The sequence below is a fragment of the Paralichthys olivaceus genome, chromosome 17 (assembly GCF_024713975.1).
Source record: "Paralichthys olivaceus isolate ysfri-2021 chromosome 17, ASM2471397v2, whole genome shotgun sequence".
Classification (NCBI taxonomy): domain Eukaryota; kingdom Metazoa; phylum Chordata; class Actinopteri; order Pleuronectiformes; family Paralichthyidae; genus Paralichthys; species Paralichthys olivaceus.
This window is the reverse complement of record NC_091109.1, coordinates 18,309,760-18,332,259: the sequence shown is the minus strand read 5'-3', so window position 1 is coordinate 18,332,259 and position 22,500 is coordinate 18,309,760. Positions and strand designations below refer to the sequence as shown.

At 46.4% G+C, this 22,500-nt stretch overlaps 1 protein-coding gene across 8 annotated transcripts in view; it reads left to right on the top strand.

The window, feature by feature from the left end:
- The window catches only part of LOC138405232 (NACHT, LRR and PYD domains-containing protein 14-like), a 45,824-nt gene that overhangs the window by 2,688 nt on the left and 20,636 nt on the right, over nt 1-22,500 (top strand). For all 8 annotated transcript variants that reach the window (XM_069512160.1, XM_069512157.1, XM_069512159.1 and 5 more), the window contains exons 4-14: nt 666-800; nt 1,845-1,979; nt 2,076-2,195; nt 3,594-3,886; nt 4,042-5,842; nt 6,327-6,500; nt 6,876-7,049; nt 8,757-8,930; nt 9,306-9,479; nt 10,939-11,112; nt 12,893-13,066. In XM_069512160.1, coding sequence (XP_069368261.1) covers nt 673-800; nt 1,845-1,979; nt 2,076-2,195; nt 3,594-3,886; nt 4,042-5,842; nt 6,327-6,500; nt 6,876-7,049; nt 8,757-8,930; nt 9,306-9,479; nt 10,939-11,112; nt 12,893-13,066 — 3,521 coding nt within the window. In that variant the 5' untranslated portion in view covers nt 666-672. The remainder of the gene's footprint in view (nt 1-665; nt 801-1,844; nt 1,980-2,075; nt 2,196-3,593; nt 3,887-4,041; nt 5,843-6,326; nt 6,501-6,875; nt 7,050-8,756; nt 8,931-9,305; nt 9,480-10,938; nt 11,113-12,892; nt 13,067-22,500) is intronic.

Below are 22,500 nucleotides of genomic sequence, written 5' to 3'. Positions count from 1 at the left end.
TTTTTTACTGCAGCAAAGATCAAAAATGAGCCTTGATAGAGGAGAGAATCCATTTTTCATCTGAACTTCAATAAGCTGCCAACAATTTCTAAAGATCCAGTGGATCAGCTGCTTCTTGTTTCTATAGTAATGAAGATAAACTTTATTTATATTATTTATTATTATTAATGTCTGTGAAAAGTTACGTTAGTTAAGTTATAAACAGCAGATTTAATTTGAACGCACACACACACACACACACACACACACAGGGTCATGTGATGTCCAGTAACTGCAGAGAGGAGGAGCAGCCAGTGAAAGTGAAAGTGTTCAGACTTAGTTTAAACTGTGAGGAGCAGAAGGAGGAAACGTGAAGTCTGAAGCTGGTGAGTGTTCAGCAACATTCATATTATTCATGAATATTATTTTACTGTCACTGACTCTGAGTCAGTTTTTCTACACGTGGACTGTCGAGAGAAGAAGAGTCAGGATGAACTTCTGTCAATCAACAGTTTGACTCAAGCTGTGATCAGCTGAGTCCAACACATTCAACCTAAAACTGTCTCAGGTTACCGTGGCAACAGGGAGACAGTGTAGGAGGGTTGACTTATATTTCAAGAAACATTGAATTTATGTACCTGGCTTCATTGTGTGTGTGTTTGAGCTCACAGTGTTTTTCCTCTCAGACTGAAGATGAGTGTTTATGTGGAGGAAGAGGACAGAGCAGAGTCTCCAGAGTTCAGCTGTGTGTCTCTGAAGAGTAACCAGTCCAAAGGAAATCCTCCAAACTTCAGTATTGAACCTGGACCCTCACACACAAAGTAAGAGACCTGCTGCAAACATGTGAACCTCCAAACTGTGGACTCTGTTTATTTTCTTGAGGTCTCTCTTGTAGCTCTAAATATGTTTTCATGTTGGTGTGTTCATGCTGACCACTGAGGTCAATTTGTTCTTGTAAAATTATCTCAGAAAACCACATATTCATTTTGTACAAAGGGGGAAGAAGAGCTGTGTGGCCCCAGCTGATCGGACAGTTGATCTTTAGTGAGGCAGGTGTAAAAATATATATTATATTATATATATATATATTTAAAACACATCACTGTTGCTATACTTACATCTCACACATAAAGTAACAGACCACAAACCCGTCAACCTCCAAACTGCTCTCTGTTGATTTTATTGACGTCAATGCTTATAACAGGAAATAGCCCGGTAAACGAGGTGAAGAAGATTCAGTCATTAGACGTATTTGAAGGAATCGGGGAGCTACCAGAGGTCACATTCGTCGACTCTGTGTAGGTTCACAATGTAAATGACATGTACTCAACACACTGAGTCATTCTGCATCAAGGTCTGACAGAGAAGCAAGTTGCACCATCCACTCATCTAAAGAAACAACCGTATATCCCAGTGACCATAAGAACTTCTCCAGGTTTCTCTTTTATCATCTTTAACAGACGGTTTGTGGCTCAGCACATTAGAATCTGCTCTGTTCAAGGAGCATCATAATGTCCTTCTATCTATTCACTCTGGGTCTTGTGTGGGACTTGGTCTTCAGGGTCCAGTGTTGAAATGATTCGCTTCCTTACTGAGAGACTGAACCTTTTCAGTTGGAATAGAAAACTGTTTTTCATCCTCTGCTCCCATCAATTGCTGTAACATCAAGGTTCAATTCTTCAAACTCTGAGTCAGTTTTCTTCTCTGGACTGTAGAGACGAGAACAGTCGAGACCGATTTCTTTCCACACACAGAGACTGCAAGAAAAACAAGTTGATACGTGTGTGGGTCGTATTCTTGGGTGAGGTTCTTTAACAGACTTGTTTGTCCTGATTCCTGGGAGCTCACAGTGTTTTTCCTCTCAGACTGAAGATGAGTGGTTATGAGGAGGAAGAGGACAGAGCAGAGTCTCCAGAGTTCAGCTGTGTGTCTCTGAAGAGTGACCGGTCCAAAAGACATCCTATAAACTTCAGTATTGAACCTGGACCCTCACACACAAAGTAAGAGACCTGCTACAAACATGTGAACCTCCAAACTGAATCCTCAGAGAATGAATCAGTGAATGATTCTGAATAAAAACATGTTTGTGTTTGCAGAGGTGAGGACCACAGACTGAGAGCAGAGTCTCCAGAGTTCAGCTGTTTGTCTCTGAAGAGTAACCAGTCCAAAAGACAACCTCTAAACTTCAGTATTGAACCTGGACCCTCACACACAAAGTAAGGAAACAAACCTGTGAACCTCCAAACTGTCCACTGTCTCTCAGTGGCTCCCCCTAGGCTTGATGGGTAAATAATCCCTCCAATGACGTGTGGGCTCCTCCCAGTGGGACATGAAACCCTCCAATGGAAGTCGTCCAGATTCTTTTTTACTGCAGCAAAGATGGAAAATGAGCCTTGATAGAGGAGAGAATCCATTTTTCATCTGAACTTCAAGAAGCTGCCAGCAATTTCTAAAGATTCTGACCAGTCGACAGAAACTTCTCTGGTCAGCAGAGGCATACAAACATGGAACTCTTCTTTTGTATTGAATAAGAATCGATAATCATTAGTTGATCAGAAGAAAATAATAAATCAATGACGACAGACCAGATGTTGGAAAACACTGTCACCTGTTAGTTCCAGATCCAGTGGATCAGCTGCTTCTTGTTTCTATAGTAATGAAGATAAACTTTATTCATATTATTTATTCATATTATTGTCTGTAAAAAGCAGCTTTTGACACAGTCCTGACATTTTGTAAAACACCTGGAGGTCGGAGTTGTTCTTCACGGTCCAGTGTTGAAATGTTTCACTTCTTACTGAGTTTCAGTTGGAATAGAAAACTGTTTTTCATCCTCTGCTCACATCGATTGTTGTAACATCAAGGTTCAGTTCTAGGACGACTTTTATTTTACTGCACCTGCGACTTCTCGATCCATCAAAAGTATAATAGTCTTTCTCACTTTAATGCAGACGACACAGTTTTATCCTCCAGTTACATTTTCTTAACGGCCTGTATGATATCAAATCCTGCAACTTTGTACAAGTACATGAAAACCAAATGGATGATATTTGTCCCTCAAAGCACTTGAGACCATTTACAGACCATTTACTCTGTGACACCCAGTAGCCAGAGGCATCCTGTTTTCAGGCTCTGTCCGTCCATCCCATTCTTGTGACTGGGACATCTCGAGAACGCCCTGAGGGGATTTCTTCAAACTTGGTACAAATGTTCTCTGAGACTCAGGTTAACTGATTAGATTTGGGTCAAAGGTCACGGTGGCCTCATAAAACATGTTTACGGGCTCTTGAACAGGAGTTCCCAATCTGTCGTAGGGGGATTCCTTCAGTTAACTTGTCACTTGGACTTAAAGATGAACTGGTGAGATTTCAGTGGTCAAAGGTCACGTTGACCTCATGAGTCTGGACAAAAATGTCAGTATTTCTATTTTTACCTGTTTTACTTCAGCCTGAGTTTGTCCTGAGCTTCTCATGCTTCCATTATTATCAGATTCAATGAGTTGCCAACGTTGTTTCTCTGGAGTCTGACCTCTGATGCTGAACAACAGTCATCTTACAACTGACAATCAATCATGACAAAATGACGACCTGTGACTGTGACAATTTACTTACCAGGAAATGTCTTCACAGAGAGAGGAGGAGGAGGAGGAGTCATGTTTCTGAGGAGGAGCAGTCGTCCCGCTGTGCTTCGTGTCAGGACGTCCTGAAGGATCCAGTCTCCACCAGCTGTGGACACTGGTTCTGCAGACAGTGCATCACCTCATACTGGGACCAGTCTGGTTCTTCAGGAGACTCCTCCTGTCCCCAGTGTGGAAAAAGATCCAGAAGAGGAGCTGGAGCTCAGACAGCCGGTCAGAGCAGCACTGTACATGTGTCTGCTGATGTCTTCACTTCTGACAACAGCACATGTCTGATTTTGTTCCTTCATACAGCATCAACATTTCACTTGGTTATAAAAGCACAAAGTTCAAAAGCTTTGATTTCTCTAGTTTTTCTGTATCTGATGAAAACAATCAGCAGATTCTCAGATTCTCTGTCTCTCACATTGTTTCTTGTCTTTCAGCAGATCGGGGTCTGCAGGAGGTTTTAGACCAACATAAGATCAGTCTGAGGAGGAGATGTGAACATGTGACTGAAGGAACTGAGGAAACAGCAAGTAGAACCCTCCTCAACAGGATCTACACTGAGCTCTACATCACAGAGGGACAGAGTGAAGAGGTTAATACTCAACATGAGGTGATGCAGCTTGAGACGGCTTCCAAGATGAAGAGCCTCCACGACACTCCCATCAAGTGCCACGACATCTTTAAAGCCTTCACTGACCAGCAGAGCAGCATCAGAGTCGTCCTGACCAACGGCGTCGCTGGCGTTGGAAAAACCTTCTCGGTGCAGAAGTTCACTCTGGACTGGGCAGAGGGTTTAGAAAACCAAGATGTGGGTCTGCTGGCTGTCCTTTCGTTCAGGGAGCTGAACCTGGTGAGAGACGAGCAGCACAGTCTTCTCACGCTGCTCCGTGTTTTCCATCCAACATTACAGAAGCTCACGGCAGAGACGCTCGCTGTCTGTGAACCTTTGATCATCTTTGACGGCCTGGATGAAAGCAGACTTTCTCTGGACTTCAACCACAGGGAGGTCGTGTCTGAGGTCACACAGAGGTCATCAGTCAACGTGCTGCTGACAAACCTCATCCAGGGGAATCTGCTTCCCTCGGCTCTCGTCTGGATAACCTCCCGACCTGCGGCGGCCAATCAGATCCCTTCTACATGTGTTGACAGGGTGACAGAAGTACGAGGCTTCACTGACGCCCAGAAGGAGGAGTACTTCAGGAGGAGATTCAGTGATGAGGAGCTGAGCAGCAGAATCATCTCACACATCAAGACGTCCAGGAGCCTCCACATCATGTGTCAAATCCCAGTCTTCTGCTGGATCAGTGCTACAGTTCTGGAGCACATGTTGACCACAGACCAGAGAGGAGAGCTGCCCAAGACCCTGACGGACCTGTACTCACACTTCCTGCTGGTTCAGACAAAGAGGAAGAACAACAAGTACGGTGGAGGACATGAGACGAGTCCACAGCAGCTGACGGAGGCTGACAGGGACGTTCTTCTGAAGCTGGGGAGGCTGGCACTTAAACATCTGGAGGAAGGAAACATCATGTTCTACCAAGAAGACCTGGAGCAGTGTGGTCTTAATGTCACAGAGGCCTCGGTGTACTCAGGAGTTTGTACTGAGATCTTCAGAAGAGAGTGTGTGATCTTCCAGAAATCAGTCTACTGCTTTGTTCATCTGAGCGTTCAGGAGTTTCTGGCTGCAGTCTACATGTTCCACTGTTACACCAAGAGGAACTCAGAAGAACTCAAGAACTTCTTGGGAACATATGGGAACACAAGGGGAACCTTCTCCCTGAATGACCTCCTGAAGAGAACCATGGAGAAATCCCTCACCAGTAAAAATGGTCACCTGGATCTGTTTGTTCGCTTCCTTCACGGCCTCAGTCTGGAGTCCAACCAGAGAGTCTTAGGAGGCCTGCTGGGTCGGACAGAGAACAATCCAGAGATCATCCAGAGAATCATCAACAACCTGAAGAAGATGCAGAGTAATAACATTTCTCCTGACAGAAGCATCAACATCTTCCACTGTCTGACTGAGATGAACGACCACTCAGTACATCAGCAGATGCAACAGTTCCTGACGTCAGAGAACAAATCAAGGAAGAAATTCTCTGGGATCCACTGCTCAGCTCTGGCCTACATGCTGCAGATGTCAGAGGAGGTTCTGGATGAGTTGGACCTGAAGAAGTTCAACACATCATACCAGGGTCGACGGAGACTGATCCCAGCTGTGAGGAACTGCAGGAAGGCTCTGTGAGTCTAGACATGATCAATAACATGTTGAATCAGTGCAGATGTTCAAACTAGAATTATCATCCTGTGTTTGTACGCCAGCGCCTCCTAGTGCAGAGTCAGTCCCTGCAGGTCACTGACATGTTGCATTCACAATAATATGAGGTCACTGTAACCTTTGACCTTCGACCACTGAAATCTAATCAGTTGATCTTTGAGTCCAACTGGTCAAAATGTGAAGAAGTTCTCTAAAGACAGACTTGAGACGTCATGTTAAAGTCCTTGACCTCTGACCTTTGACCACCTGAATCTAATGAGGTCATCTGTTAGTCTGAATGAACGCTTGTACCAAATCTGAAAGGATTCTCTTGAGGTGTTTTTAAGATCAAATGTTCAAGAGGCAGAAAGTGGATTAACCAGGGTGAGGGTCACATGATCACGTTTTGTATGAATGTTGTGTTTTCTGATTTTATTCTAACACATTTGATATTTTCTTTAATTACAGACTCGGTGATTGTGGACTCTCAGAGATTCACTGTGAAGTCGTGGCTTCAGCTCTGAAGTCAGACCCCTCACATCTGAGAGAACTGGTTCTGAGCTACAACGAGCTGCAGGACTCAGGAGTGAAGGAGCTGTGTGCTGGACTGGAGAGTCCAACCTGTCGACTGGAGACTCTGAGGTCAGTTCACTGACTTTTGTAGATCTCATATCTATAACACAGCATTTATACACAGTTCATCTCATTTAATTCTAATTGAACATAATTCCTCTTCATACATAACTTGAATCCATTCATTCATTAATCTGTGACATTTTAAATATTCAGCTGCTTGTTAAAACTCATCTGTGTTTAGTTCTGGATTTCATAAACTGATCTGCAGGACAGAGACCGGGTCCAAATAATCTATTGTTACTGAATCAGGACTCGTCTTTAGTCCAACATGTCTGATTTCATATTTATCTTCCATGTTATGAGTCTGTGCTGACATGAATATCTGTTATTTTCACACATGAACTCAGATTCATTTACAGTTAAGTTTTATTCTTTCTTCAGGTTGGAGTACTGCAGTCTGTCAGAGATCAGCTGTTCTTCTCTGGCTTCAGCTCTGAGGTCAAACCCCTCTCATCTGAGAGAACTGGATCTGAGCCTCAACGAGCTGCAGGACTCAGGAGTGAAGGAGCTGTGTGGTCTTCTACAGAGTCCAACCTGTCCACTGGAGACTCTGAGGTCAGTAGATGGTTGGAGTCAGTCCACGCTGCTTTCATCAGTATTTTACTAAACACAGTCAGTATCACAGTGAAGATCCAGGGTCTGGACCAGAAGCAGGATTTGTGGTTATCAGGTTAACTTCAGGTTTAGTTTCTTCAGTCCTACGAAGCTCGTTCACTTCTTCTCTGGTTAAATCACCATGGTAACTGATGATGGACGGCTAACCTGCTCCGGAGCAGGTGAAGTTGGAGATCAACCCGTATAAAAGCTCCGCCCACTGAGCAAAGTGACTCTCCACTGTTGTGTGGTGCACACTCTCCTTAAAGGGACGGAGAAGAGACGTTTACACAACGTCTGGTTGGTTCAGTTGATCTCTAACTCAGCCAGTACGTCTCAGTCTCTCTGTCTCCAGATGCTCCGACTCGTCCTGTCACCAAAACAACCAATACACTCAGTCAGGTCCTGAAAATATGTCTTTGTGTTTTTATTGAGTAGTGACGTCAGAGGTTTCCACCACAGTGTGTCCTCAGAGACAGTTTGTCCTCAGAGACAGTGTGTGTCCTCAGTGTGTGTCCTCAGTGTGTGTCCTCAGAGACAGTGTGTCCTCAGAGTCAGTGTGAGTCCTCAGAGACAGTGTGTCCTCAGAGACAGTGTGAGTCCTCAGAGACAGTGTGTGTCCTCAGAGACAGTGTGAGTCCATAGAGACAGTGTGTGTCCTCAGAGACAGTGTGTGTCCTCAGAGTCAGTGTGAGTCCATAGAGACAGTGTGTGTCCTCAGAGTCAGTGTGTGTCCTCAGAGACAGTGTGTGTCCTTAGAGACAGTGTGTGTCCTCAGTGTGTGTCCTCAGATTCAGTATGTGTCCTTGGAGTCAGTGTGTGTCCTCGGAGACAGTGTGTGTCCTTAGAGACAGTGTGTGTCCTTAGAGACAGTGTGTGTCCTCAGTGTGTGTCCTCAGAGACAGTGTGTGTCCTCAGTGTGTGTCCTCAGAGACAGTGTGTGTCCTCAGTGTGTGTCCTCAGAGTCAGTGTGTGTCCTCAGTGTGTGTCCTCTGAGTCATTGTGTGTCCTCGGAGTCAGTGTGTGTCCTCAGAGACAGTGTGTGTCCTCAGTGTGTGTCCTCAGAGTCAGTGTGTGTCCTCAGTGTGTGTCCTCTGAGTCATTGTGTGTCCTCAGAGACAGTGTGTGTCCTTAGAGACAGTGTGTGTCCTCAGTGTGTGTCCTCGGAGTCAGTGTGTGTCCTCAGAGACAGTGTGTGTCCTCAGTGTGTGTCCTCAGAGTCAGTGTGTGTCCTCAGTGTGTGTCCTCGGAGACAGTGTGTATCCTTAGAGACAGTGTGTGTCCTCAGTGTGTGTCCTCAGATTCAGTGTGTGTCCTCGGAGTCATTGTGTGTCCTCAGTGTGTGTCATCAGAGTCAGTGTGTGTCCTCAGTGTGTGTCCTCGGAGTCAGTGTGTGTCCTCAGAGACAGTGTGTGTCCTCAGTGTGTGTCCTCAGAGTCAGTGTGTGTCCTCAGTGTGTGTCCTCGGAGTCAGTGTGTGTCCTTAGAGACAGTGTGTGTCCTCAGTGTGTGTCCTCAGTGTGTGTCCTCAGTGACAGTCTCGTCTTTAGTCCAACATGTCTGATTTCATATTTCTCTTCCATGTTATGAGTCTGTGCTGACATGAATATCTGTTATTTTCACACATGAGCTCAGATTCATTTACAGTTAAGTTTTATTCTTTCTTCAGGTTGAGTCTCTGCAGACTGTCAGAGATCAGCTGTTCTTCTCTGGCTTCAGCTCTGAGGTCAAACCCCTCTCATCTGAGAGAACTGGATCTGAGCTACAACAAGCTGCAGGACTCAGGAGTGAAGGAGCTGTGTGGTCTTCTACAGAGTCCAACCTGTCGACTGGAGACTCTGAGGTCAGTTCACTGACTTTTGTAGATCTCATATCTATAACACAGCATTTATACACAGTTTATCTGATTTAATTCTAATTGAACATAATTCCTCTTCAGACATAACTTGAATCCATTCGTTCATTAATCTGTGACATTTTAAATATTCAGCTACTTGTTAAAACTCATCTGTGTTTAGTTCTGGATTTCATAAACTGATCTGCAGGACAGAGACCGGGTCCAAATAATCTATTGTTACTGAATCAGGACTCGTCTTTAGTCCAACATGTCTGATTTCATATTTCTCTTCCATGTTATGAGTCTGTGCTGACATGAATATCTGTTATTTTCACACATGAACTCAGATTCATTTACAGTTAAGTTTTATTCTTTCTTCAGGTTGGAGGGCTGCAGTCTGTCAGAGATCAGCTGTTCTTCTCTGGCTTCAGCTCTGAGGTCAAACCCCTCTCATCTGAGAAAACTGGATCTGAGCTGCAACGAGCTGCAGGACTCAGGAGTGAAGGAGCTGTGTGGTCTTCTACAGAGTCCAACCTGTCCACTGGAGACTCTGAGGTCAGTAGATGGTTGGAGTCAGTCCACGCTGCTTTCATCAGTATTTTACTAAACACAGTCAGTATCACAGTGAAGATCCAGGGTCTGGACCAGAAGCAGGATTTGTGGTTATCAGGTTAACTTCAGGTTTAGTTTCTTCAGTCCTACGAAGCTCGTTCACTTCTTCTCTGGTTAAATCACCATGGTAACTGATGATGGACGGCTAACCTGCTCCGGAGCAGGTGAAGTTGGAGATCAACCCGTATAAAAGCTCCGCCCACTGAGCAAAGTGACTCTCCACTGTTGTGTGGTGCACACTCTCCTTAAAGGGACGGAGAAGAGACGTTTACACAACGTCTGGTTGGTTCAGTTGATCTCTAACTCAGCCAGTACGTCTCAGTCTCTCTGTCTCCAGATGCTCCGACTCGTCCTGTCACCAAAACAACCAATACACTCAGTCAGGTCCTGAAAATATGTCTTTGTGTTTTTATTGAGTAGTGACGTCAGAGGTTTCCACCACAGTGTGTCCTCAGAGACAGTTTGTCCTCAGAGACAGTGTCCTCAGAGTCAGTGTGAGTCCTCAGAGACAGTGTGTCCTCAGAGACAGTATGAGTCCTCAGAGACAGTGTGTGTCCTCAGAGACAGTGTGTGTCCTCAGAGTCAGTGTGAGTCCATAGAGACAGTGTGTGTCCTCAGAGACAGTGTGTGTCCTCAGAGTCAGTGTGAGTCCATAGAGACAGTGTGTGTCCTCAGAGTCAGTGTGTGTCCTCAGAGACAGTGTGTGTCCTTAGAGACAGTGTGTGTCCTCAGTGTGTGTCCTCAGATTCAGTGTGTGTCCTCGGAGTCAGTATGTGTCCTCGGAGTCAGTGTGAGTCCTCAGAGACAGTGTGTGTCCTCAGAGACAGAGTGTGTCCTTAGAGACAGTGTGTGTCCTCAGTGTGTGTCCTCAGAGACAGTGTGTGTCCTCAGTGTGTGTCCTCAGAGACAGTGTGTGTCCTCAGTGTGTGTCATCAGAGTCAGTGTGTGTCCTCAGTGTGTGTCCTCAGTGTGTGTCCTCAGTGTGTGTCCTCGGAGACAGTGTGTGTCCTTAGAGACAGTGTGTGTCCTCAGTGTGTGTCCTTAGAGACAGTGTGTGTCCTCGGAGTGTGTCCTCGGAGTGTGTCCTCGGAGTAAGTGTGTGTCCTAAGACTCAGTGTGTTTGTCCTTAGAGTCAGTGTGTGTCCTCAGTGTGTGTCCTTAGAGACAGTGTGTGTCCTCAGTGTGTGTCCTCAGTGTGTGTCCTCAGTGTGTGTCCTCAGTGTGTGTCCTTAGAGACAGTGTGTGTCCTCAGTGTGTGTCCTCAGTGACAGTCTCGTCTTTAGTCCAACATGTCTGATTTCATATTTATCTTCCATGTTATGAGTCTGTGCTGACATGAATATCTGTTATTTTCACACATGAACTCAGATTCATTTACAGTTAAGTTTTATTCTTTCTTCAGGTTGGAGGACTGCAGTCTGTCAGAGATCAGCTGTTCTTCTCTGGCTTCAGCTCTGAGGTCAAACCCCTCTCATCTGAGAGAACTGGATCTGAGTAACAACGAGCTGCAGGACTCAGGAGTGAAGGAGCTGTGTGGTCTTCTACAGAGTCCAACCTGTCCACTGGAGACTCTGAGGTCAGTAGATGGTTGGAGTCAGTCCACGCTGCTTTCATCAGTATTTTACTAAACACAGTCAGTATCACAGTGAAGATCCAGGGTCTGGACCAGAAGCAGGATTTGTGGTTATCAGGTTAACTTCAGGTTTAGTTTCTTCAGTCCTACGAAGCTCGTTCACTTCTTCTCTGGTTAAATCACCATGGTAACTGATGATGGACGGCTAACCTGCTCCGGAGCAGGTGAAGTTGGAGATCAACCCGTATAAAAGCTCCGCCCACTGAGCAAAGTGACTCTCCACTGTTGTGTGGTGCACACTCTCCTTAAAGGGACGGAGAAGAGACGTTTACACAACGTCTGGTTGGTTCAGTTGATCTCTAACTCAGCCAGTACGTCTCAGTCTCTCTGTCTCCAGATGCTCCGACTCGTCCTGTCACCAAAACAACAAATACACTCAGTCAGGTCCTGAAAATATGTCTTTGTGTTTTTATTGAGTAGTGACGTCAGAGGTTTCCACCACAGTGTGTCCTCAGAGACGGTTTGTCCTCAGAGACAGTGTCCTCAGAGTCAGTGTGAGTCCTCAGAGACAGTGTGTCCTCAGAGACAGTGTGAGTCCTCAGAGACAGTGTGAGTCCTCAGAGACAGTGTGTCCTCAGAGACAGTGTGTGTCCTCAGAGACAGTGTGTGTCCTCAGAGTCAGTGTGAGTCCATAGAGACAGTGTGTGTCCTCAGAGTCAGTGTGAGTCCTCAGAGACAGTGTGTGTCCTCAGAGACAGTGTGTGTCCTTAGAGACAGTGTGTGTCCTCAGTGTGTGTCCTCAGAGACAGTGTGTGTCCTCAGTGTGTGTCCTCAGAGACAGTGTGTGTCCTCAGTGTGTGTCATCAGAGTCAGTGTGTGTCCTCAGTGTGTGTCCTCGGTGTGTGTCCTCGGAGTCAGTGTGTGTCCTCAGAGACAGTGTGTGTCCTCAGTGTGTGTCCTCAGAGTCAGTGTGTGTCCTCAGAGTCAGTGTGAGTCCATAGAGACAGTGTGTGTCCTTAGAGACAGTGTGTGTCCTCAGTGTGTGTCCTCGGAGTCAGTGTGTGTCCTCAGAGACAGTGTGTGTCCTCAGTGTGTGTCCTCAGTGTGTGTCCTCGGAGACAGTGTGTATCCTTAGAGACAGTGTGTGTCCTCAGTGTGTGTCCTCGGAGTCAGTGTGTGTCCTCGGAGTCATTGTGTGTCCTCAGAGACAGTGTGTGTCCTCAGTGTGTGTCATCAGAGTCAGTGTGTGTCCTCAGTGTGTGTCCTCGGAGTCAGTGTGTGTCCTCAGAGTCAGTGTGTGTCCTCAGTGTGTGTCCTCGGAGTCAGTGTGTGTCCTCAGAGACAGTGTGTGTCCTCAGTGTGTGTCCTCAGAGTCAGTGTGTGTCCTCAGTGTGTGTCCTCGGAGACAGTGTGTATCCTTAGAGACAGTGTGTGTCCTCAGTGTGTGTCCTCAGATTCAGTGTGTGTCCTCGGAGTCATTGTGTGTCCTCAGAGACAGTGTGTGTCCTCAGTGTGTGTCATCAGAGTCAGTGTGTGTCCTCAGTGTGTGTCCTCGGAGTCAGTGTGTGTCCTCAGTGTGTGTCCTCGGAGTCAGTGTGTGTCCTCAGTGTGTGTCCTCAGTGTGTGTCCTCAGTGTGTGTCCTCAGTGACAGTCTCGTCTTTAGTCCAACATGTCTGATTTCATATTTCTCTTCCATGTTATGAGTCTGTGCTGACATGAATATCTGTTATTTTCACACATGAACTCAGATTCATTTACAGTTAAGTTTTATTCTTTCTTCAGGTTGAAGAACTGCAGTCTGTCAGAGATCAGCTGTTCTTCTCTGGCTTCAGCTCTGAGGTCAAACCCCTCTCACCTGAGAGAACTGGATCTGAGTAACAACAAGCTGCAGGACTCAGGAGTGAAGGAGCTGTGTGGTCTTCTACAGAGTCCAACCTGTCCAATGGAGACTCTGAGGTCAGTAGATGGTTGGAGTCAGTCCACGCTTCCTGTAACAGCAGGAAATCCACCTCTCAAGTGTCCACTCTGCACTTTCACATGCAGAGGAAACACACGTGATGGTCAAAGTGTGTGCAGCTCTTAGCGTGTTCATTCCAACACGTGAACATGAAGCAGAGAGGAAGCTGCTCCACCTCTGAACAGGACTGAAGTCCCTGCTGCTCTTTATACTGGATGTGCTGCATCACTGACTCACAGCTGATGAAGTGAGTCTCTGTAAACACTGATGTCTTCTTCTCTCAACAGATGGAGATGATCTTTGTAAAGATGAGTGTGAAGAGGACAGTGTGAAGAGGACAGTGTGAAGAGGACAGTGTGTGTGGACAGTGTGAAGAGGACAGTGTGAAGAGGACAGTGTGTGTGGACGGAGGCTGAGCTGTGTCCTGATGATCCAGAGGCTGAAGCAGCAGCAGCTTGTGTGTAGAGCGGCTCTGACTGGACCTTGTTGCTGGGAGGCAGAGTGGAGACAGAGCTCCAGAGGAGTCAGAGGAGGTGAGCTGCTCTGAGATCAGCTGTCCCAGTGTCCAGTCCACCGTCCTCCCTGTGTGTTCCTGTGGATGAGACACAGCATCATCAGTGGATCTGCTGCTGCTCTGTCCTTTGACACAGTGTCTTTGTCCTCTTGAGGGTAGCGGGGGAGCTGGAGCTAATCCCAGCTGACATTGGGTGAGAGGTGTGGTGCACCTTGGACGGGTCACCAGTCCGTCACAGGGCCGACGCACAACCATTCACACTCACATTAACACCTGCGCTCGATGTAGAGTCTCCACCCAGACTGTGAGGAACCTGGGTGGAGACTCTACAGTCAACTCTCCCTCACTGCCAACATTACTGCAACAAGCCGCTCGTGTAGATTCATGCTGCTCCACATCAGGAGAACACGTCCTCTTCTCACTCAGAGGGCCGCACAGGTTCTGGTCCAGGCTCTGGTCCAGGCTCTGGTCCAGGTTCTGGTCCAGGCTCTGGTCCAGGCTCGGGTCATCTCACGCCTACACTACTGCACCTCCCTCCTGGCTGGTCTACCCGCTAGTGCTATCCGACCGCTGCAGCTCATCCAGAACGCAGCAGCTCGACTGGTCTTTAACCTAAATTCACTGACGCTCCTCTGCTCCCTTCACTGGTTACCAGTGGCTGCCTGCATCAGTTTCCAAACACGATTACTTGGGTACCGTGCTGTGACCGGATCAGGGTCCAGGACATGGTCAAACCTTACACCCCGGCCCGTCCACTCCGCTCTGCATCTGCCAATCGGCTTGCTGCTCCCTCACTGTGAGTAAACCACCAAACAAAATCATGACTGTTTGCTGTCCTGGCTCCTAAATGATGGAACGAGCTCCACATTGACACCGGGACAGAAAGTCTACACATCTTCCACCACAGACTAAAGACACATCTCCTCAGACTTCCTCAGAAGATGAGATCTAATCATTACAACAACTAATCACTATATATACACGTGTACATACATATATACATATATATATATATATGTACACAGTATATCAATTATATGGCACTTATATTGTAGCACTTTGTAGTTTGCAAATTGTACTTGATTCTGGATTTGTTCCCTGATGGTTGAGGCACTAATTTTAAGATGCTTTGGACAAAAGCTTCAGCTAAATGAAATGTAATTCACCCAACCCCTCATCTGCATGTGTTTGGACTGTGAGATGAAGCCGGAGCACCTGGAGAAAACACGGGGAGAACATGCAAACACACACGGAGAGACATCATCTGAACCGGGATTCGAACCAGGAACCTTCGTGCTCAGAGACGACAGAGCCAACCACCGTGCAGCCTCAACATCTTCACTACAGATTGTTTTTATTCACATGAACAATGTGTTTATTGAAATGACACCCAGCAGAATATATAAACCCTCTATACAGAGTCACATCTAGTGTTTCTAAGTTTGTCTTTATCATTGTCCACCTTTGTCCCTCAGTATATGTCCATGTGTGTATAACCACATCCTGTCTGTTTGCTTCAAGTTCCTGGATTCACATCACACGTTGATTTAGTTGGACACAAAGTGAAACACGTTTAAATCACTTTGAGTTTAAAATCAGAGTTTTATCTTTGACACAAAGATCAAAACTCTGGACGTGTTTATTTCTGCATCAGGGGCAGAGCAGTGGTTGTTTTCTACTTTTTGACCCACAGGTGGCGCTGTAGTATAACAGCAGAACATCCCAGTCAAAGCCTTTATATACAGTCAGGAGTCAAACACATGGATCATTTCCTCTGTGACCAACCAGATGTAACGAGAAGAAAAACATCTGGGAGAGAAAAGTTGTGTTGTTTCTTCTCATCTCTGCTTTAAAGCTCAATAAACATCCTTCCACTGACTTTACTGGAAATCATGACTCTGCTTTTTCTTTATCTCCAAACAAACCGACCAACAGGTGAAGACATCGGCTCCTTGGTGCAGGTGAATGAACCAGATCACCAGTTTGACATGATGGAACCAACCAGAAGCAGAATGAACGTCATGTTTACTCAATGAATAAGAGTCGATGAAGAGCGCAGCGTTTTGAAGTCTCAGAGGAAACTGCTCAACAAGTATTTGACCACATTTCATAGAAAACTGAGCCGAGGACGTTTTATACAAACGTAGACGAAGAGTCTTCGTCTGTCCAGTTTGTGAATTGTTGCTCAAATAATTTCTACAACTGACGTAAATGTGTTTGTGTTCTCCAACACCAACTCAGAGCAACCACAAGGGGGAGACTGTAGCAGGCCTCTGGGAACAGCAGCATGCTGGGAAATGATGGACGACGGGAGGTTCACAGCAGAGAAAAGTGACAGAAAGTGTCCCAGAGACGATGTCCTGGAGAAAAGGGACATTTTGGGCCTGTTGTTATTCAGTGGAGACACTTGTCTCATCATGAGGATTTCACTGAGTTTAGGTCCATCTCAGTTTTTCTGAATTCAGGAGAAGAAATGTTTGTTCTGACGTTCTTCACCTGACAGGCTAATCTGATATAATCTAATCTAATCTAATCTGATATAATCTAATCTGATCTAATCTAATCTGATATAATCTAATCTGATATAATCTAATCTGATCTAATCTAATCTGATCTAATCTGATATAATCTAATCTGATCTGATATAATCTAATCTGATCTAATTTGATATAATATAATCTGATATAATCTAATCTAATCTAATCTGATATAATCTAATCTGATCTAATCTAATCTGATATAATCTAATCTGATATAATCTAATCTGATCTAATCTAATCTGATCTAATCTGATATAATCTAATCTGATCTGATATAATCTAATCTGATCTAATTTGATATAATATAATCTGATATAATCTAATCTGATATAATCTGAGTTTAAATTTAGGGTTTAGTCATGTTAAGGCTCATGTTTAGATCCCCCCCCCACTTTCTCTCTCTCTCTCTCCCTCCCTATCTCTCTCTCTCACCCCCCCTCCCTCTCTCTCTCTCCCTCTCTCCACCTCCCTCCCTCTCTCCCCCCCACCCCCTCCCTCTCTCTCTCTCTCTCTCCCTCTCTTCCTCTCTTCCTCTCTCTCCCCCCACCCCCTCCCTCTCTCTCTGTCCCTCTCTCTCTCTCCCTCTCTTCCTCTCTCTCCCCCCACCCCCTCTCTCTCTCTCTCTCTCTTCCTCTCTCTCCCCCCACCCCCTCCCTCTCTCTCTTCCTCTCTCTCCCCCCACCCCCTCCCTCTCTCTCTCTCTCTCTCTCTCTCCCTCTCTTCCTCTCTCTCCCCCCACCCCCTCCCTCTCTCTCTCTCTCTCTCTCTCTCTCTTCCTCTCTCTCCCCCCACCCCCTCCCTCCCTCTCTCTCTCTCTCCCTCTCTCTGTCCAGGGGTCGATCAAGCAGGGGGGCTGATGGGAGTCCTGCGGGTCAGACCGAGCCACCGACGCACCGGGACGCAGCTCAACACTGACGCGGAAACTTCGCTCTTTTTCCCGCAAAGACGAAACAGAAGCAAAGCAACAGCTGGAGCAGAGACTTTTATTTTGAAGGCGCGTGGTTGTGCCGAGTGCTCGCACCTGCAGACGGTGACGGGCTGAAGTGGCTCCTCTGAGCCGGAGCTGCTCCGGGAGTGAAGCGGGACCGAGAGGAGGCTGAAGCCGCCGCCGGAGGATTAAGAAGCGGCTGAAGTTGCGGAGATGCCGGAGGAAGCGGAGCGGCGGACGGAGTGAAGCGGCCCGGTGCGCGCTGCTCCCTGCCCGGCTGCGCTGAGGCGCGACAGTCCGCTCCTCCTCAGCTCCTCCAGCACCACCATCTCTCTGCTCGGATTAAAACACGCACACTCCCGCTCCACTTCCCTCCCTGACTCATCGGACTCCAAACTCTTGTCCTGCGGAGTTTTGCGCTCATGGATCGGCCGCTGCGCGCCTCCTCTCCGGGTGGGATGTGGCGGCAGTGAGCGGGACGCGGCGGTGCGGTGATGGTGTGACGGACCCGCAGCTTTTCACGCAGGAGTTTCACATGTGAGTCCCGCAGCTGCTGCTTGTTGTTGGTGAAAGGTTGAAATGATGCTGCTGTTGAACTCTGACCTTTTAGAGCCACTCGACAGACATCACAGCATCTCCTCCACATGTTTGAGTGGATTCACGTCTCCAGACGACCCGAACACAGAAACCTTTAAATTTCATTTCCTCAGTTTCCTTCAGATCCTCACACTCTGTGGTTTCTATTATGTGCATGATTTTAAACTTCTCACCCTCCTCTTCGCTCTTCATCCTTCACTCTCTCCCTCCAGAGACTGCTTCCTCTGTTCCTATGCAACCCCCCCCCCCCATGAATGAGCCGGGTCGGTTTATGTGTTTACATCCTTCTTATGAACAACAATACGACTTCTCTTATTACAGTAGGAACCTTTAACAACCTTTATTTCCTGCTGTGAATATTCTGATGGTTTCCATCACAATGTCCATCAGAGACAGGTGGATAGAGAGAAAGATATATATATATATATATATATATATATATATATATATATATAAAGAGAGAGAAGGAGAGATAGAGAGAAAGATCTATCTATATAGATATAGATAGATAGAATAAAAAGGAAGCTGAGTTTGTGTTAATTACTCTTCTTGTGCTGTCAGGTGAATAAATGGGATAACAAATATTTTTCATAATGACTTTTAGAGAAATATGATAAATGGATCATCATGTTCACCTCGTGTCATCTGAGATCACTGTCACATGGCTCCTTTTTATTTTTATCTCCTATAAAACCTCTTTAATGTTCCTGTCGTGTTTCTAATGATGAGTGTGTGTGTGTGTGTGTGTGTGTGTGTGTGTGTGTGTGTGTGTGTGAGATGTGGTTTTTGCAAACATGATGTTTTCAAAATGCTTCGCCTGGTGCATCATGTAAATTGAGTCAGGTTAGGTTTAGTTAGGTGGAGATGATTTATTGAGGATGTTGTTCAGAAGGAAGCGTCACTCAGACCTGGAGTCCCACGGTGACCTTTGACCTCCCACCCTCAGCATGAATCCCTGCACCAAGAGTTTTTACAGAAACTGATCAGAAACCAAACTCGATCAAATCTTGAAACACATCAAACCTGACGATGATGAACTTCTTCGTCATTTCCTCACTGAAGGAAAAATATTTGTTAATGACAAACAACAGCGGCATCTCAGCCCCCTTCTCTCCGCTGACGTGTCCTTGAGCAAGCCGGGGGTCATGACCTCTGACCCTCCCTCAGTTTTAACCAGGATGTCTTGGTCACAGTGGTCATTCGTAGAAAGTTGCATGAACACCACGTCCGGGTCAGAGGCAGTGAGGGAGGACGCTGTCGACAGGACGTCGGGACACGATGCTGCGTTCGCTTCACGTCATGTAAACTGTAATTAGGAGCAGACGGGGGGGGGGGGGGGGTTAACTTGTAATTAGATCTCTGACAGTGGTGATATCTCCCTCGCTGTGAAAAGAACATGTCAACAAGCTGCTGCAGAATTCGGCTCGTGCTCTCTGAGCTTTTAAAGTCAGAACTGGTGGAATAATGTCTGAGAAAGTTAAATGAAGTCACTTAAAGAAATCATTATTAAAATGCTGACGGAGAGAAGATGTGATGGTTTATGCGGAGGAAGGACGGTCAGTCTGCAGACGAGCTTGTTTAAAGCAACATTATGTAATGGTCACTCATCAACAGCGCCCCCTGCAGCCACTCCTGGGGATTAATCCTGTCGGACTCCTTGTCTGAGCGATTAAGTGGTTTTCATGTAGAGAAAAAACAAAGTCCCATGATCCTCTGCTTCCTGAACCTGAGGAGCTGCTGCTGTAACAAATCCACCAAACTCTGTTCCGAGTTCTTCATGTTTTAAAGTTTCCTGCTGGAGATGAACTCTGGTTGTTAACAACGTCTCAGTGTTTTGAACTGATCACGGATCAGCTTCACTCTTCAACTGTCTGGAGCTGATGGTGACGGTTGAAGCTTCAACATTCAAACTGTTTTAGAGCTGCACTGAACTCCAGATAATCTCCTGACATCATCGGGAGCGGCCGATTGTGAGAATCAGTTTTGTTTCTTTCCCTTTAAAGGACGAAGTGTGTGTCGTTCAGCAAATACACAACCAGGAAACACTTCTGCATCGTCATTTTTCTGGAAACGATTGTTCGTCTTTTTCAGTTTCCGTGATCTGCTCAGTGGTTTCAGTTCGTGCGGCCACGTGAAGCTGCGCTGGGCTCGCTCTGACATCACTGGTGGGTGTGGTTACAGGTGTCACGGGGACCCTCAGCGCTCCGTCGTCACGGTTTGAACTCTGCCACACACAAGCCTGTAGCTGCCGTGTCAACACCTCGGCACCGCACGGCTACAGCCCGGCAACAGGTGTCCCAGCGCTGCGCCGCCCGCCTCGCATGCATTACATTTGTGTGTGTGGCCACGTGAGCCCAGAGGTGTCCCACCCACATTTGTGTGTAGGTGATGATGTTTGTGTGTCTGCATGCTTCTACGTGTGTGTGTGTGTGTGTGTGCAGGTGAAAAGCACCACACAGTTTGGTGCTGTTTGTTCAGAGTTGCAGCAGCAGGCCTGACCTTTCCTGGGCCGGGCGCTGAGACAACACAAGCTGCTGTTTGACGAACGAAGCGGCGCTGTGGCGCTCCGCTCTGACATCAGTCCTGCAGCTTCCTGCTTATTATCTCCGACCTTTGTGCAGCAAAGGCGCCGTATGAAACCCGAGAGCGGCTCTATAGCTTTTTATCACGGAGCTCAAAAACCCTCTGAGCCGTCACAATCCGCCGCTCAGCGTCAGCTTTGCATTCTTTTCTTCATTGTGCGTCTGTTGTGTGTTTTTATGCCCATTAACTCCCATGAAAGACACAAACGTTCACATCCTGTCAAACACTGAATGAAATGCAGCTCTGAACAAAGCTCGCGAGCGGAGCGGCTGCAAGAACCTTTCACAAGAACCGAGAATCATCATCTAAGTTTTTGAAGAACCAGGGTTTGAATTTATCTCCAGAGCTCCTGCTGCGGAGGGAGAACGTTCTGGTTCTCTGAGCTGGAGAGGAGAACTCTGACCAGGCTCCGTTCAAAGACCCTTTAAGATTCTGAATTGTTGAAGATGCATTTTTAATGAGATGACTTTGTCGGATAGAAACTTTACTTCCTGATCGTTCTGTAAATATATAACAACACGTAGAGGAAACACCAGGGCCGGTTGTTGAGTGGCCTGGTTCAGCCTGGTTTCACCTGGCCCGGCCCGGCCCAGCCTCCCGATCACCTGAGCTGCAGTTTGACACGTGGCGAATGTGGCGACTCAGCGGCGTCACGCTGCTGCTGAGTCAGGACGGAGAGATCTGCCGCTCTCCTGCTTTAATCTCAGTGATCCTCTCTCTGAAAGCACGGAGCCGAGAGCACTGACACTTTAATTATTCCTCGGTTCAAGCAGCTCCGTCCACAATGTTGCTGCCCAAATCTGTGGAGACGTGAGCGTCAGCAGAGTTTTATTCACATCCAAAATAAAGTTTGAGGCTGAATTTGAAAGTCTCGGGGCTTAAACATGAAATCTGTCGAGTGAAGGCTTCAGTTGTGTTGATTCTTAATTGAGATCAAGCTTTTAAAAAAAGAGTCAAACCAGAGCTGAGAACAAAACTGGATTCTTCAGCTGTGACTTTAATAATCACATAAATTAATATACTAATAAACACCGCGGCCTGTCTGTGTTTTTGTTGACGGAGTTCAGAGCAGCTTCTCGCTCTTTTGTAACAGCAACAAAATCGAAGAATTCGGCCTGAAACGAAGTACAAATACTCAGAATACTCTCAGGTACCCACACTGTATTATCAGTAGTTTTCTATATGAAAGACTCGATAACCGGACTTGAGTCTGAATAAGACAATCTAACGTTGTTGAGAGTCTGATGATGACTTCAACATTTATCCACATTCTCCCCAATTCTGTTTGAGCCCGATCAGAACATTTCTCCTCAAACAAGAAGCAGAACAACGTTTTCTTCTGCACCTTTAAAAAACTGTGAGTTCTTGTCTGAACCTCGAATTCAGGCCGTGCGTTGTCAGTGGACGAGCTCAAATCATAACATCAGGTGTGGACGGTTCCTCAGACCAGAAGAGGAGTTCTGGGTCCGGATCAAACTGAACCTGGTTCTGTTGGTTCACAGCGAAAACACTTTGTTGGACAGTTTGGACCAATCACACACAGTACTGTGGAGTACTGTGGAGTACTGGAGTACTGTGGAGTACTATGGAGTACTGTGGAGCACTAGAGTACTGTGGAGTACTGTAGAGTACTGTAGAGTACTGTGGAGTACTGTGGAGTACTGTGGAGTACTGTAGAGTACTGTGGAGTACTGGAGTACTGTGGAGTACTGTGGAGTACTGCGCCCGAAGGCGTTGATGCTGCTCGTAATACCATCAAGATGTTACCATGGCAACCACATGAAGCTTCATTCATTTCCTCCATTCAAATAGAAAGAAACTGAAAACTCTTTAGTTTCAGTTCCGACAGAGAAATGAATTTACAAATATACTTTTTATGACGCCAAAAGTTTTTAGAGAAATGTGCATGTTAAAGAAAAGAAGGCAAAATTCTCAAATGCACAAGATTTATGATTTTTTTTTTTCTTCGTAAAATGAAATAAATCCTGACAGGATCTGAAATCAGTTCTGAGTTCTGATTTGAAGAAGGAACAAGACGAGGATCTGAACAGACGAGGGATTTCAATAGTTTCAGTCACAGTGAACCTGAACACGATCCTGACGAGAGTCCGACGTCCTCACGTGCACAGAGCCGAGCGCTCGGAGTGATGACGGAACTCCGTGTACGGGCCAGCAGTGGAGGTGAAAGGTCAGAGGTCACGGCGTGATGACATCAGGTGTTGTGGATTTTTCGGCGCCGTGCAGGAAGCAGCCGAACTCGATTTATCTCCG